General features: G+C 35.8%; 1 protein-coding gene across 4 annotated transcripts in view; it reads left to right on the top strand.

Moving 5' to 3' along the window:
• Nucleotides 1–12,668, top strand: part of Map4k3 (mitogen-activated protein kinase kinase kinase kinase 3) — a 113,378-nt gene that overhangs the window by 76,290 nt on the left and 24,420 nt on the right. For all 4 annotated transcript variants that reach the window (XR_001235318.1, XR_001235319.1, XM_005390901.2 and 1 more), the window contains 5 exons: nt 1,095–1,136; nt 4,874–4,958; nt 6,142–6,221; nt 10,609–10,669; nt 10,748–10,865. Coding sequence is in view for 2 of the 4 variants with exons in the window: in XM_005390901.2 (XP_005390958.1) it covers nt 1,095–1,136; nt 4,874–4,958; nt 6,142–6,221; nt 10,609–10,669; nt 10,748–10,865 (386 nt within the window). In the remaining 2 variants the exon portion in view is untranslated. The remainder of the gene's footprint in view (nt 1–1,094; nt 1,137–4,873; nt 4,959–6,141; nt 6,222–10,608; nt 10,670–10,747; nt 10,866–12,668) is intronic.

Raw genomic sequence — 12,668 nt, 5'->3', positions numbered from 1 at the left:
ATGAAACATACTGTAAAAAAGGTTCACTTAATCTACAGGCTAGGAGAAAATATTTCTAATTCATAAAGCATAAAATATTCAGATCTCAATATATGAAAAAGCAACAAATAGATATAAAAAATAACAGTAAAAAATGGGAAAAAGATCTCAGAAAAGGAAATAGGAAAGCAAATGCATGGTTTTTAAAAAGGTTCTCCCCCTTCCTTGTCATCAGAGGCATGAAATTGAGAAACGTGAGAGAGAGCGTTTTTACCTAACCATCTTCACGATACTGCCTGAGTATACTGCCTTACGGAACCAGAACTGTATACAGTGCTGTTAGGTATGATGTGTTGTAGATGCCGGGAAAGGCAGTCAGTACTCAGTAAATGCAAATGCTGACCCTGCAGCCAGTCGTTTCACTTCTCACAGAGTACATACCCTTAAAAACATTCACACATTGCGTAAGAAGGTTATACAGGTTCATTTCACCATTCTTACAGGAAAGAGTTGAGAATAACCTAAATCTCCAATAACAGTTAAGGAATAGCTAGATAAAGTATGTTATGTTCATACTAAGATGCGGTTAGTGTCAGGTCCCTATGACTCTCAGGTATATGGATTAAATGGAGTATTTTAAGGCAAAGAATAAGTAGATAAAGAGCGCATAGCTATGTATGTTCTAACACATACAGAAATGGCATTTTCTGGGAGGACTTGTGTATAAATGATACAAAAGGGTTAGAAAGCTGTCGGGCCCAGTGGTAGAATGCTACCTGGTACGCTCTAGGTGCTGGCTTTCATCTCCAGCACTTACCCCACCAAAATACAAAGTCTAGAACACTAAGCAAATACATGAGCATGTATAATTTCCTAGAGAAAGAGTGCACACTCCTCTGTTGGGAGAATCTGCTAGCAAATATGGAAGGACCGTAGGAAAATTAAGTGTCGTATGCTTTATGAACAAAATTCATAAAGTATATAATTCATAAAGTTAAAATTCATAAAATATAAAGTTCATGTATTTTATTCAGATAAATGTGTCTGAAAAATATTATTTTCATGCCAGAAAGCCACAAAAAGAATTACAATCATGTATGTGTTCTTTTTTCTAGAAGCCTATTAGTAATGGTCTTCCCCCCACACCTAAAGTGCATGTAAGTATCAAGTATCAAACAGCCTAAATTTTCAGACTACAATGCACAGGTAAGTACAGTGACAAGTACAGGTTGCTTAAATGTGTATCTTTGGCTAGATTTTTTTTAACCTAATTAAAAGAACCTCCATGATTATTGAAAAAAATCTACGTAATTACTAATTCAAATGTTACTACATCTGAAAAGTAGCTTTTCAAAGTAAAAAGTATAATAAATTACACATTTTAAAGCTTCTTGATCCAAAAATTTATTAATATCCTGTTTGCAGCTGTATTTGAAAAAATGTAAAAGCAACATGGATATTGTAGGAAAAACAAAATGTGAATATGGCATTTTGGGAACCTGATGGAGCATCTGGCCCAAGTCATTGATTCAGTGAAACTGAGGCTAGATCTTGGTTACTACAATCATAAAACTCCACTAAACTCTACTCAGAACTTGGATCTCCTGTGTGATACTTTGGCTGGATTTTTTGTTGTTGTTGTTGTTTGTTTTGTTTTGGTTTGGTTTGGTTTGGTTTTTATTTTTAATTATGCCATGCTATCTTTCTCATTTTTAAAATTTCTTTTGTTTTGTTTTGAGACAAGGCCTTGCTATGTAGTTTAGACTGACCTTGAACCCACTTTGTAGCTCAGGCTGTCTTCAAACTTAGAGCAACCCTCCTGTCTCAGCCTCCCAAGTGCTGGGATTACAGGCATGCACCACCACACCTGGCCTTAAATTTTTTAATTGACAGGTAAAAATTGTTTATATTTGTGGTCTACAGGATAGTGTTTTGATACACATATAGATTATGGAATGACTAAATCAAGCTATTTAACATATATATTGCCTCGTGGGTTTTTTTGTCTTGTTTCATTTTTGTTTTTTTGGTAGTGGAAACATTTAAAATATATTCTTTTAAAATTGGTAAAGAAAATGTGGAATGTATGTACAATGAATATTATTCTGCCAGAAAAAAATTATATCATTTGTAGGAAAATGAGTGGAGTAGTATGTTGTCATGTTAAGTAAAATAAGCCAAAGTCTGAAAGCCAAGTAGTACTGTATCACATATCTTTCCTAATATGTGGAACTTAAAAAAAGATGGCATCAAAGTAGAAGGGAGACTATTATTACTAAACAAGAAGAAGGAAGTAAAGGGATGAGTATAAGGGAAGCTGTAGAGGAGATGCATATGATCAGATGTAAAAATGCCATGTTGAAACCCAATATTTTATAAAATTTATAGGTCCTGCTAAAAACCTGTTTAAAACATATGAAAAAAGGGAGCATTGTAGTTACAGTGCAGTTCATCCCTCTGAAAGCTTTCCTCACACAAGTGGCGTGCTTGTCATGTACCTTGTGCCTCTTAAACAACTTTCAATAAATGAGAAGTTTCAAGTACAGGGTATTGTTATTAATTGTAGCCAGCATGCTATAAAATAGATATCTTAAACTTATTCCTCCTAATTAAAATTGTGTGTCTTTTCATCAACGTCTTCTCAGTCCTCTCCCTTCCCCCAGCCTGCAACCACCACCATCTTCTTCTTTGCTTTTATAGCATTTTTAGATTCCACAAATAAGTGAGCCCATGAAGTATCAGTTCATCCTGTTACTAGCGTGTCTCAGCATCACATCCGTCCAGGTTCCTACATGGCCTAAATGGCAGGATTTCCTTTTTTGTAAGGCTGAATAATATTCCCTGATGCGAATATACCACATTTTCTTTATTCACTTGCTAATAAAGACTTAGGTTGATTTTGCATCTTGGCTGTTGTGAGTGATGCTGAAATAAACACGATAGCCCAGATGTCTTTGCAGCATAGTGACTTTGGTCTCTTTGGATGTGTACCCGGTAGTAGAATGACTGTATCATGTGTGTCATAAATTTTAAGTTTTTATAGCTAGAACTGCATTTCATTGCTATCAATCTATAAAACCTTAACACTAGTTTAGATGTCCTTAATTTCTCTAGTTTTTAACCCCCCAACTCTACTTTTTAGCCTGTTACTTTTTCATTCTACTTTGTAAAATAGTTACACATTATTAATTATATATTACATGTATATTAGTATAATACATACTTGTTATAAATTACTTTACATTATAAATCATATACTTCAAATTACCTTCATAATTTAAAGTACGCTTTGTGTTATATATTGTCATACTATGTATATATATGTATATATATATGTACCTCCATATACACTAACAGGGAAGTAGATGCAGTATCTTTCATATATATTATATATATAGCTACACATTCACATACACACAGCAATACTTATACACATGCTTAAAGCAGGGAAATAGATATCATAGGGCAAACTTCCTGTTTGGCTGTAAGGTAAATAGGTTAGGTATATTTTTTTTTTTTTTTTTTTTTGGTTTTTCTCCGGTACCAGGAACCGAACTCACGACATTGCGCTTGCCAGGCAGGCGCTTTGCCGCTGAGCTAAATCCCCAGCCCCCCAGGTTAGGTATATAGCCTGACACAAAAAAGCTGGTAACTGTTGACTGCTGAAAAAAAGAAAATCCAGCTATACAAATTAGCATAAGGGTGGGGCTTGCTGTTTTGTTGCATATATTGTCATTTAGATTTCTAGAGATGTGGCAGTCCCTTAATATACAAATTTTGTTGGTGATCTAGGTTTTATTAAGTGACTCAGTTTCTGCCCTGTGGCATGAGGACATTGTTTATTGCCACCCTACCATCTGATGGTATTGCCTATTAGCCAGTGTTGGTCTTTTGGTACTAAAATCTTTAAAAATATTGATTGGTACATTTCTATCATTAAAAGGGAAATTTAACTTTAATTTTAAATTACAATCTTATTGTAATTGGTGTTAGTTGTTAAACCCGGGTTCTGTGAGCATGCTGTGTCCAAGTTGGTGAAGGAAACATTCTTGCTGTCAGTCAGTGTATCGTGCTGTTCAGTTTAGGGTATCAGGGCGCACATACAGGTTTCCTGTGATTGCATACTTCCATATGAATTTTCTCTCAAGGTGTCGGTAATAAATGCGCTTAAGTAGATAACCGTTCTTGTATCTTGAGTTTTTAACCAAAATATTTTTACAATTAATATTTTGCTCTTTGAAGACATAGAGTTCAAATGAATATTTCACTGTAAAATATTTATCTGAAAGATTTTTAAAAGTAGGCTTGATAATTTAACATCAGGCTAATATTTTTAATGAATCTTACCAAGGAAAATAATCATATTATTCTTCTTTAAAAGAGGGGGCCTGTATGTTTTGAGGTTGAAGCATATAATATGAATTTCAGTCGTACCACTTTTACTTCATAATTTAAAATACAATGACTAATACCATATTTATCATGATACCAAAGAGAAAAATGTCTTACCTTGTGGGTATTATGGTTCCCTTCTTAACAGAGAATACTATATGCTCTTGATATGGGATATTGCTACTCTGATAAGCAAATTATTAATGTTGAATTGATTGCTATTAGCGTTTTGTTTAATTAAAAGATAAAATATGAGTGAATTGGTTTTTTCTTTCTTTCTTTCATGTAAAGTCATTGTTATAATTAGAAACTGTGTGCTACTAAAAAGTTTGTATTAGGCCAGTGACTGATTCAACACAATTATCTCCGTAAATTTGAAGGTGATTATAATTTCATTATGCCCTCTGTAGTATCCCGTATTAACACAAAATAATTACATCTTCTACATTGTATTGAGAATCATTCTGTTTCACTGTTTCATGTTGGTTATTTGTTTTTCCAGATGGGTGCATGTTTTTCAAAGGTTTTTAATGGGTGCCCCTTGAAAATTCACTGTGCAACTTCATGGATAAACCCAGATACAAGAGGTAGTACCATATGTTTTTGTCTGTTATCTTTCTAATTTCTTGCCACCTGGGGCTATGAGAGCATTTGGTTTTATTCATTTTTAATATCTTTACCGAAAAATGTTTTAGTATAAATTTTTTCAAATCTTAAGGTAAATGTTTCTCCATATTGTTATCAGTGTTTTAGGCGGCGAGCATTAAATTTTACTGTAGTCACATCAATATAATGTGTGTCATGCTCTTTGCTACTCTCATTTGCTCCAGAGATGATTCCTCTGCTGCTACACAGTAGTTGAATATACTTATTTTTTAGACAGCCATTACTCAAGGAATTTAGCTATAACAGTAAGGAACCAGGATCCAGAGGCCATTTTATCAGGGGTCATAATTAGAATGTTTGTCCCATGGCACTGAGTTAAGGAGTCCCCATCCTCTTGCTGTATATCTGTGTCTTACTGTATGTTTATATAGCCAGCAGTGGTGGTGCATGCATGTAATCCCAAAATTAGGGAGACAGGCACAGACAGACTGCCACGAGTTTGAGGCCAGCCTGGGCTGCATAGTGAGTTCAAGGCCAGCCTGGACTACATAGTGAGACCCTCTCTCAAGAAAACAAAAAATCCCAGTATTTATTTATATATAATACATGTCAAGAAACATATGAAAATGTTTTATATATGTGTTAAAATGCACATGTGTGTTTTTATTAAAGCTCCTAAATATCTGACATAGGTTCTTTTATTTCACAGACTGGGAAATTGATAGTCAGATTCATTGTTGCACAGCCATTTGATGGTAGAGAGCTTTTCATGTTAGTGCTCATAATAGTAGCCTGGAAAAAGTAGTGTCTATCAAAATATTTCGGATCTGTATTAGGTATTCTTGATCTACATTCTGTGTCACTTTCGCGTGATCTGTTCTTCAGGAGGTTTAGGAAGAGCTTCATGCTCTGCCAGTCAGTAACCCGCTGTGGTGAGTGAAGAGTCCAGCAGGCCGCGCTGCAAACCTCCCTTCTGTAACCATCTTCCTCACTGCCTTGAGGCTATTGTTTATGTTATATGTAGCCCAATTTATAAGTTTAGAGTGTCAGCCTTTTCTAAGTATTTAATCTTTTTATACGTTAGCACATATTTACTGAGCTTTAGAATAGACTTTTAAGGGTACCTTATTTATTGAAATCAGAGAAGTGCTTTTGTTATTTCAGATCAGTACTTGATATTTGGTGCTGAAGAAGGGATTTACACCCTTAATCTTAATGAACTTCATGAAACATCAATGGAGCAGGTATGTTATGTGTAAATTCTTTTTTAAAATTATTATAAGTATGCAACAGATCAGAAATGTTTCATTTTCATGATTTGGGCCTCTGTTATTCATAAAACCTTCATGTTCACCAGGAAGACATGCACAGGGTTAGTGCTTACTCTTTAGAATCTCATGCTATACCAGGGAGAAGAAACACATAAATCACTGACTGCAGCACTCAAGGTTAGCTGTTAGTTACACTAGCAGTGAGTACAAGGCATGGGCTCCAGAAGCAGATAACACCAGTTCCTCCTAGGAGGACCTGAAATAGGAACCAGGCTGTTTGCAATGGTCCTTAACTTATGATAAGTAGAAATTTGCCAGGCAGACAAAAGATAAGTATGAGGGTGCACCAGTAAGAATAGATGGAGCTATGTAGGCAGACAGTGCCAACCCCCAAAACTTCATGTACCACGCTGGTGGTAAGGTCTGTACTTTAGAAATACGTACTGACATGTGGGAGAGCTAAAGACTATGATGAAAGAGTAAAAAGGTGTTCGGATGGAGAGGACCAGGTGGAATTTGGAGTAATTGCATGAGAGCATTTTTAACTGTCGCCGTGATTTGGGGAAGCGCTTAGCATTTAGCACCCAGAAACCACAAACACTAAACAGCCTGTGGAAATGATGATGATATTAATGACTAATAATACCTGTATAAGGCTTGCTATGTCCCAGGCACAGTTTTTAAATGCTTGACATGTATTACTTAATCTTCATGAAATCTCTGAGAGAGATACCATCATTATCCTCATTTCACAGATGAACCAGAGGCACAGAAAGAATTAGTAACCTGCCAGGCATGCCACAGCTATTCGGTGGCGAGGGGAGGAGAGCACACAAATACAAACCTAGCAAGCTCAGCGCTCCACAGTCCGTGTGCTTAGCTGTTTTACCACACTGCTCCTCCCAGTTGTATTCTGCTATAAACACCGGCCCTAGAGAGTGATGGAGGGGCTGGAGTTGGCCACGTTCAATGACAAGTTCCACCTTGAGGTGTAGGCGAGGTCTTTGTTAACTTGAGGTTTCTACTGTGAGTGACTGGGTGTCTGAAGGCGTGACAGTCGGGGTAAGGGGAATGATGATGCATTCAGTTTGGTCACATGGAGCTGTGAGTGCCCGTGGGATGGGTAACCAGTTCCCTTTTATCAGTACAAACTGATTAAAATAAAAAGGAAAGAAAATCTACAAATAATGGTAATTTCTTTGTAACGAAACATTTCCATCTTAATTTTTAATCACATTTTCTAACAAGACCTTAAACTGTATGTTACACTTTACATCTTTTAATCTGGAATTGATACACAGTGAAATGTCTGAAAAGTATCTAAGACAAGAGAAGGGAAGGATCATATTACTTGTAATAACTAGTAATCAAGTAATTCAGAGGTGGCAATACCCTTGGTTGAAGAGCTATCCAAAATATATCATTGTTAAGAATATTAACTGTAAGTAACAAAACCCACATTATGCAGAGGTGAAGTAAGCATTTATCAACTCTTAAGTGAAAGCACATATCACTGCAGCTGCTGTCTGCAATAACTTCTGTCTTAATTGCTATAGCATTTGAAATTACACCGCTGGAGTATATTTTCTGAGTTAACCAGCACCCTTCAAGATGCAGCATTTCCCCCTGCCCGAGGAAGCGTGTGAGAGTAGAGAACGAGCATATGTGAAATCCTGAATTGTTTCACCTTTCTGTGAAATTGACTGTTAGGCTGGTTTTACCTATGCTCTAGGGGAGGAAACTGCATGCCATGAGTCTCCTAGATAAATAAGGATAGTTGCTGAAAGAGGGCGTGCTGACAAAGCACAGGATCCTGATTTTAAATTCTTTTGGGGGTGGGTTGTTTCTGGTTTTTTGCAGCAGGGTCTCACTGTGTTGCTCAGTCTGGCCGTGAACTCAGAGCAATGCTCTGTCTTGGCTTCCTGAGTACTGGGATTACAGGTGTATGCCACCACACCAGGCACATTGTAAATTCTCCATCTGCTTTTACCACTTAGAGCTAACATTTTTGGGTACTCATTGTGCACCAGACTCTTCTAAGGGCTTTATAAGGTGTACAATGTATATATATCTTCCTTAATTACTACACAGCTCTGTGAAGTTCTGGGCGCGCCATTTGACAGAGAACACTGAGACCTGGGGACTAAATACATTACCCAAGGTCCCCAGGGTCGTGAAGAAGCCAGATAATACGAAACTAGATAAACCATTGAACCTTCTGAACTGTTACATTCTCTTATTAAACTAATTATTTCACCCAGAGCCTAACTTCCTAAAGGAAATAGACATTAAAGATCTAGAATAGCTTTAGAATTAGAATTATTTTAAAATATGATTAGCAATAAAAATCTGAACTGAAAAAAAAATCTGAACTGAAATATTAACACTTGCATAAATACCTTTCCTTTATTCCTGTATTGGTTATGTGAAAGTAATTTATGTCCTGTCCGGGTGCTTTATATATATTCTTGTGTTAAACAAACCCACTCATATTTATGATTGCAGAATAAACCATAGATCTGCTACCAAATAAATACTTTTAACTATATATTTCTATGAAAATAGATCCCAGTTCAAACACTTAATTTCATAAAAATTGGTTCCTTGTTTCTGTGGTAAGGTATACTGCTATGTGGCCTGGAAAAGTCCTTGCCCTTACTTTCCCTGGTTTTATTAATTTAGCTGGGGAATTTCCTATTTGGTTATGAATTTTTTAAGAAAAGCATAAAGAGGAAAACATGTATTGATAGCTTCTCTATTTGAGACACAGAGAGCTATAGGCACACTTTAAAACTATATGGCAATGCCACAGTTGTTGGGAGAAAATAAGGTATTCTATGTACATACATTTTCCAAATAAATGAAATAGATGTAATGAGATTTTGTAAATTTTATTTAATGTAGATTTTACTTTGTTTCTTTGGCCTTATTACATTTTCTTTTACCTTTTAACTTTATATTTATGCCTTTATATTTAATAAAGGAGTAGTCTTAGAAGCCGTGATGTGTTTCATCATTCATTTCTTCATTCTTTCCATCTCCTGCACTCAGCCCAGTCCCTATTGGGTAAACTGTAGAAATTACTGGGACAAACCCAGCAACCAGGCTTGCTGAATCAGAATGCCTAAATACGTACATCAGTGGGTATCAGCTTCAGTATGCAGCAGAAACAACAGGAAGCCTGGTGGAAACGTAGGTTGTGGGGCCCACGTTTAGAACCTGTGTGTCAGGAGGCCTGGGGCACGGCCTGAGAACTGGCGTTTCTAACACACACCCCGCCGGTGCTGGTGTTGCTGGCCCAGGCACTCCTTTTCACACCACTGGTACTTATAATGAGAAAGCTTCATTAGGGTACTTCCTTCCTTAAAGTATGTGGATGTACTCCCTTTTCCTTGCTCTGAATTCTAACCATTTTCTGACTTCCAGAGTGATGTCTCAGTTCTTACATAGTCAATTTTAGTAATAAATTCCATATATAAGGAGGACCAAAATATACAGTAACTTCTAAATTTAAAAATTTATTACAGTAAAGAATACACTGCATGTAATTTCTCTCAAACTACTCCCCCTTACTTCCAGCACACTTAGCCCATCATTTTTGCCACTGTCTGAAGCAGTTATGGAAGTCTTCCTTTGCATGAGAATCTTTATATGGGGGGTAATAAAAAAAGACAGTGAATGCTGCTGCCAGGCTCCATCCAATGGGAAGTAGAGTATATTCTCATCCACCTTATTCACTCAGCCTGGTACTATATGATTTCTGGCTCTTCCCGAAGTCAAAATGACCATGAAAGGTAAACATTTGGATCAACTGAGGACCTCAACCCCAGCAGCGCATCTAAAGACACAAAAGATAGCTTCAGATCTGCTTCAGAAAGTGGCAAGATTGATGGGATAAGTGTGTTTGAAGTGATAGGTAGTATTTTGAGTGGTATTAATGGCGATGTCTTTTATTGTAATATTTTTTAAACATTCAGTGTATTTTTCAGTCACTCCTGTGTGTAGTGTGTATCATTTATGAGTCTGTATCTTACATGCACGTGCATCTGCCTAGGCAAGTACATTTTAAAGCGTGCACACAAGAGATTCATAATTATTCAACCACAGAACTAACAAAAAGGAGTAGATATTGGAAAATGTTTTCATTCCCTTCATAGTTACAATAATACCATGTTTAGACTGAAATCGTATCGGTAATTTTTTTTCTTTCCTAAAAATTGTGTGTGTATCATCTTGTTTTTAAAAATGTTACTTTTTTAAAGAACTGACCAATGAATAATCACAGTTTACATGGTTAATAGGTGCAAATTTGCATTGTTATGTATTATCCTTTGTAAACTTTGTACATTTTTTTCATCAGCTATTCCCTCGAAGGTGTACATGGCTATATGTAATGAATAATTGCTTGCTATCAATATCTGGTAAGTTTTAGTTTTCATGTATCTTATGATTGTTACTGCTTATTATTAGCTCTGATGTTGCATTTATTTTCTGTGCAGGTAAAGCTTCTCAGCTGTATTCCCATAATCTACCAGGGCTGTTTGATTATGCCAGACAAATGCAAAAGTTACCTGTTGCTATCCCAGCACACAAACTACCTGATAGAATACTGCCAAGGTAATTGTACAGTTCATTATGTTTTCATCCTTAGAGACAGTTAATAATTTATTTTAAATAAATATGATGATAGAGAAAATGAAAGAGTACTCAGTTTGGGTTTTTAGAAATCATGTATAATGAAAAAATCTTAAGTAATGTATTTTAAGAAGAATTTATCATACTCTTGTAAAATTGTTCTACTTTGTACTTTCCAATTACATTAAACATTTTCTTTCTGAATTTTTAATTTTGTCTTTCCTGCAAAATTACAACTAATTTTCTCTGTAATTTTACATCACATATAATGTCTTCCCTTTTGACATATTTGTGTTAACTTGTATAAAATGCATTTTTCAAAGTGTAGTTTCTAAACCTAAAAATCAAAATGATTTATTGAATATATATTTTTGTTTCTGGAGACAATTAGAGGTTGAGAAATTTAGCCTCTGTACTTTCAGGAATTTTTCATTATACTATGCCCTTCCATGTGTTTATATAAATTGGGTCTCATTCATTAACTAAAAGTTCTCTAAGTCTGGAATAAATTGTGTTTTACAGAAACTTTGTAATATAGCCATTCTTTTTGTAAGATTAGTTGTAAAGCAAATTATATAAAACCTTATCTTCCAAGTACCTTAAGTATATGTTCTTAAATATATTTACAGTGTAGCTGATTTGCCCAGCTCTGCAAAAATCTTTGTAAAAATTAATTAACCTTTTTGATGAAAAACATTTAAAATTGTATTTTATCCTTTTATTGTCTTCTTAAAATAGACTATATCATTTAATTGGGTAATTTCATGGTTACCCAGAGTTGTGATTATGAACTTGATTTATTACATTGCACTATAAAATCTGTGTTTGGAGTTAAATGAATAGCCCCTGTAACCAGCCCCACAGCTGGACCAGGGAGTTGTTTCTTCCTATAGAGTTGATCTGCCTTTGTGTTTCTCCCAGCTGCCATTCGTGCTGCTATTAATCTGCCTACATATAGAACCTCTCCACCTAACGTTCTAACTTGATGATCCAAAATTCTTGTGAGCACAAAATCTAACCACCAAGCTTTCAAGTATATGTAAGATATGCATAAATGCCCTCAAGGAGGCAGGCAAACTTTCATTTTTTTTTTTTAATCACATGAGTTTTTTAATTTTAAAAAAGTGTGGGCTGGGGATTTAGCTAAGCGGCAAAAGCGCCTGCCTGGCAAGCGCAAGGTCGTGAGTTCGGTTCCCGGTACCGGAGAAAAACCGAAAAACCAAAAAAAAAAAAAAAAGTGCAGTTTTGGCTACTCAAGTGATACATACATGCTATGTTTTAGAGGCCTTTTCTCCCCCCTCGCTTTTTGTTTTCAAGACAGAATCTTGCTATGTGCAGGCTGGCTTTGAACTCACTATGTAGCCCACACTGGCCTTGAACTCACAGCAGTCTCTTGTCTCACCTTCTGAGTGCTGGGATCACAGGCGTGTACCCTGCTTTAGAGGCCTTTTTACTTTGCTGTGTTTAATTCTTCCAAATTTTACTGAATATTCCACATATGCTTGAGTTGTCCTCATGTATAGATGAGGCAGAATTGAATTCTGTAATTCAGTGCCTCTTCCTGTAAGGAGTTTCCATATAGTAAAGTTTTTACCTCTAAGGGTGTTTTGCCTCCAGCTTATTCAGATTTTGTTACAGAAACAATCTTTAGTGTTAGTTACGACCACAAATATATCCTTGCCGTTTTCTTAAGCTTCATTATCTTCTAATGAAGTCCTCTAAAGTCAACTCATAATTCTCTTATAATTAGCATGAAATCTGAAAACCCTCTTAGCAAGATAATAT

This window comes from Chinchilla lanigera, unplaced genomic scaffold (genome assembly GCF_000276665.1).
Source record: "Chinchilla lanigera isolate Chin_1 unplaced genomic scaffold, ChiLan1.0 scaffold00040, whole genome shotgun sequence".
NCBI classification, from domain to species: Eukaryota; Metazoa; Chordata; class Mammalia; order Rodentia; family Chinchillidae; genus Chinchilla; species Chinchilla lanigera.
Note: the sequence above shows the minus strand (reverse complement) of the source record. Positions and strands in the feature narration are given on the sequence as shown.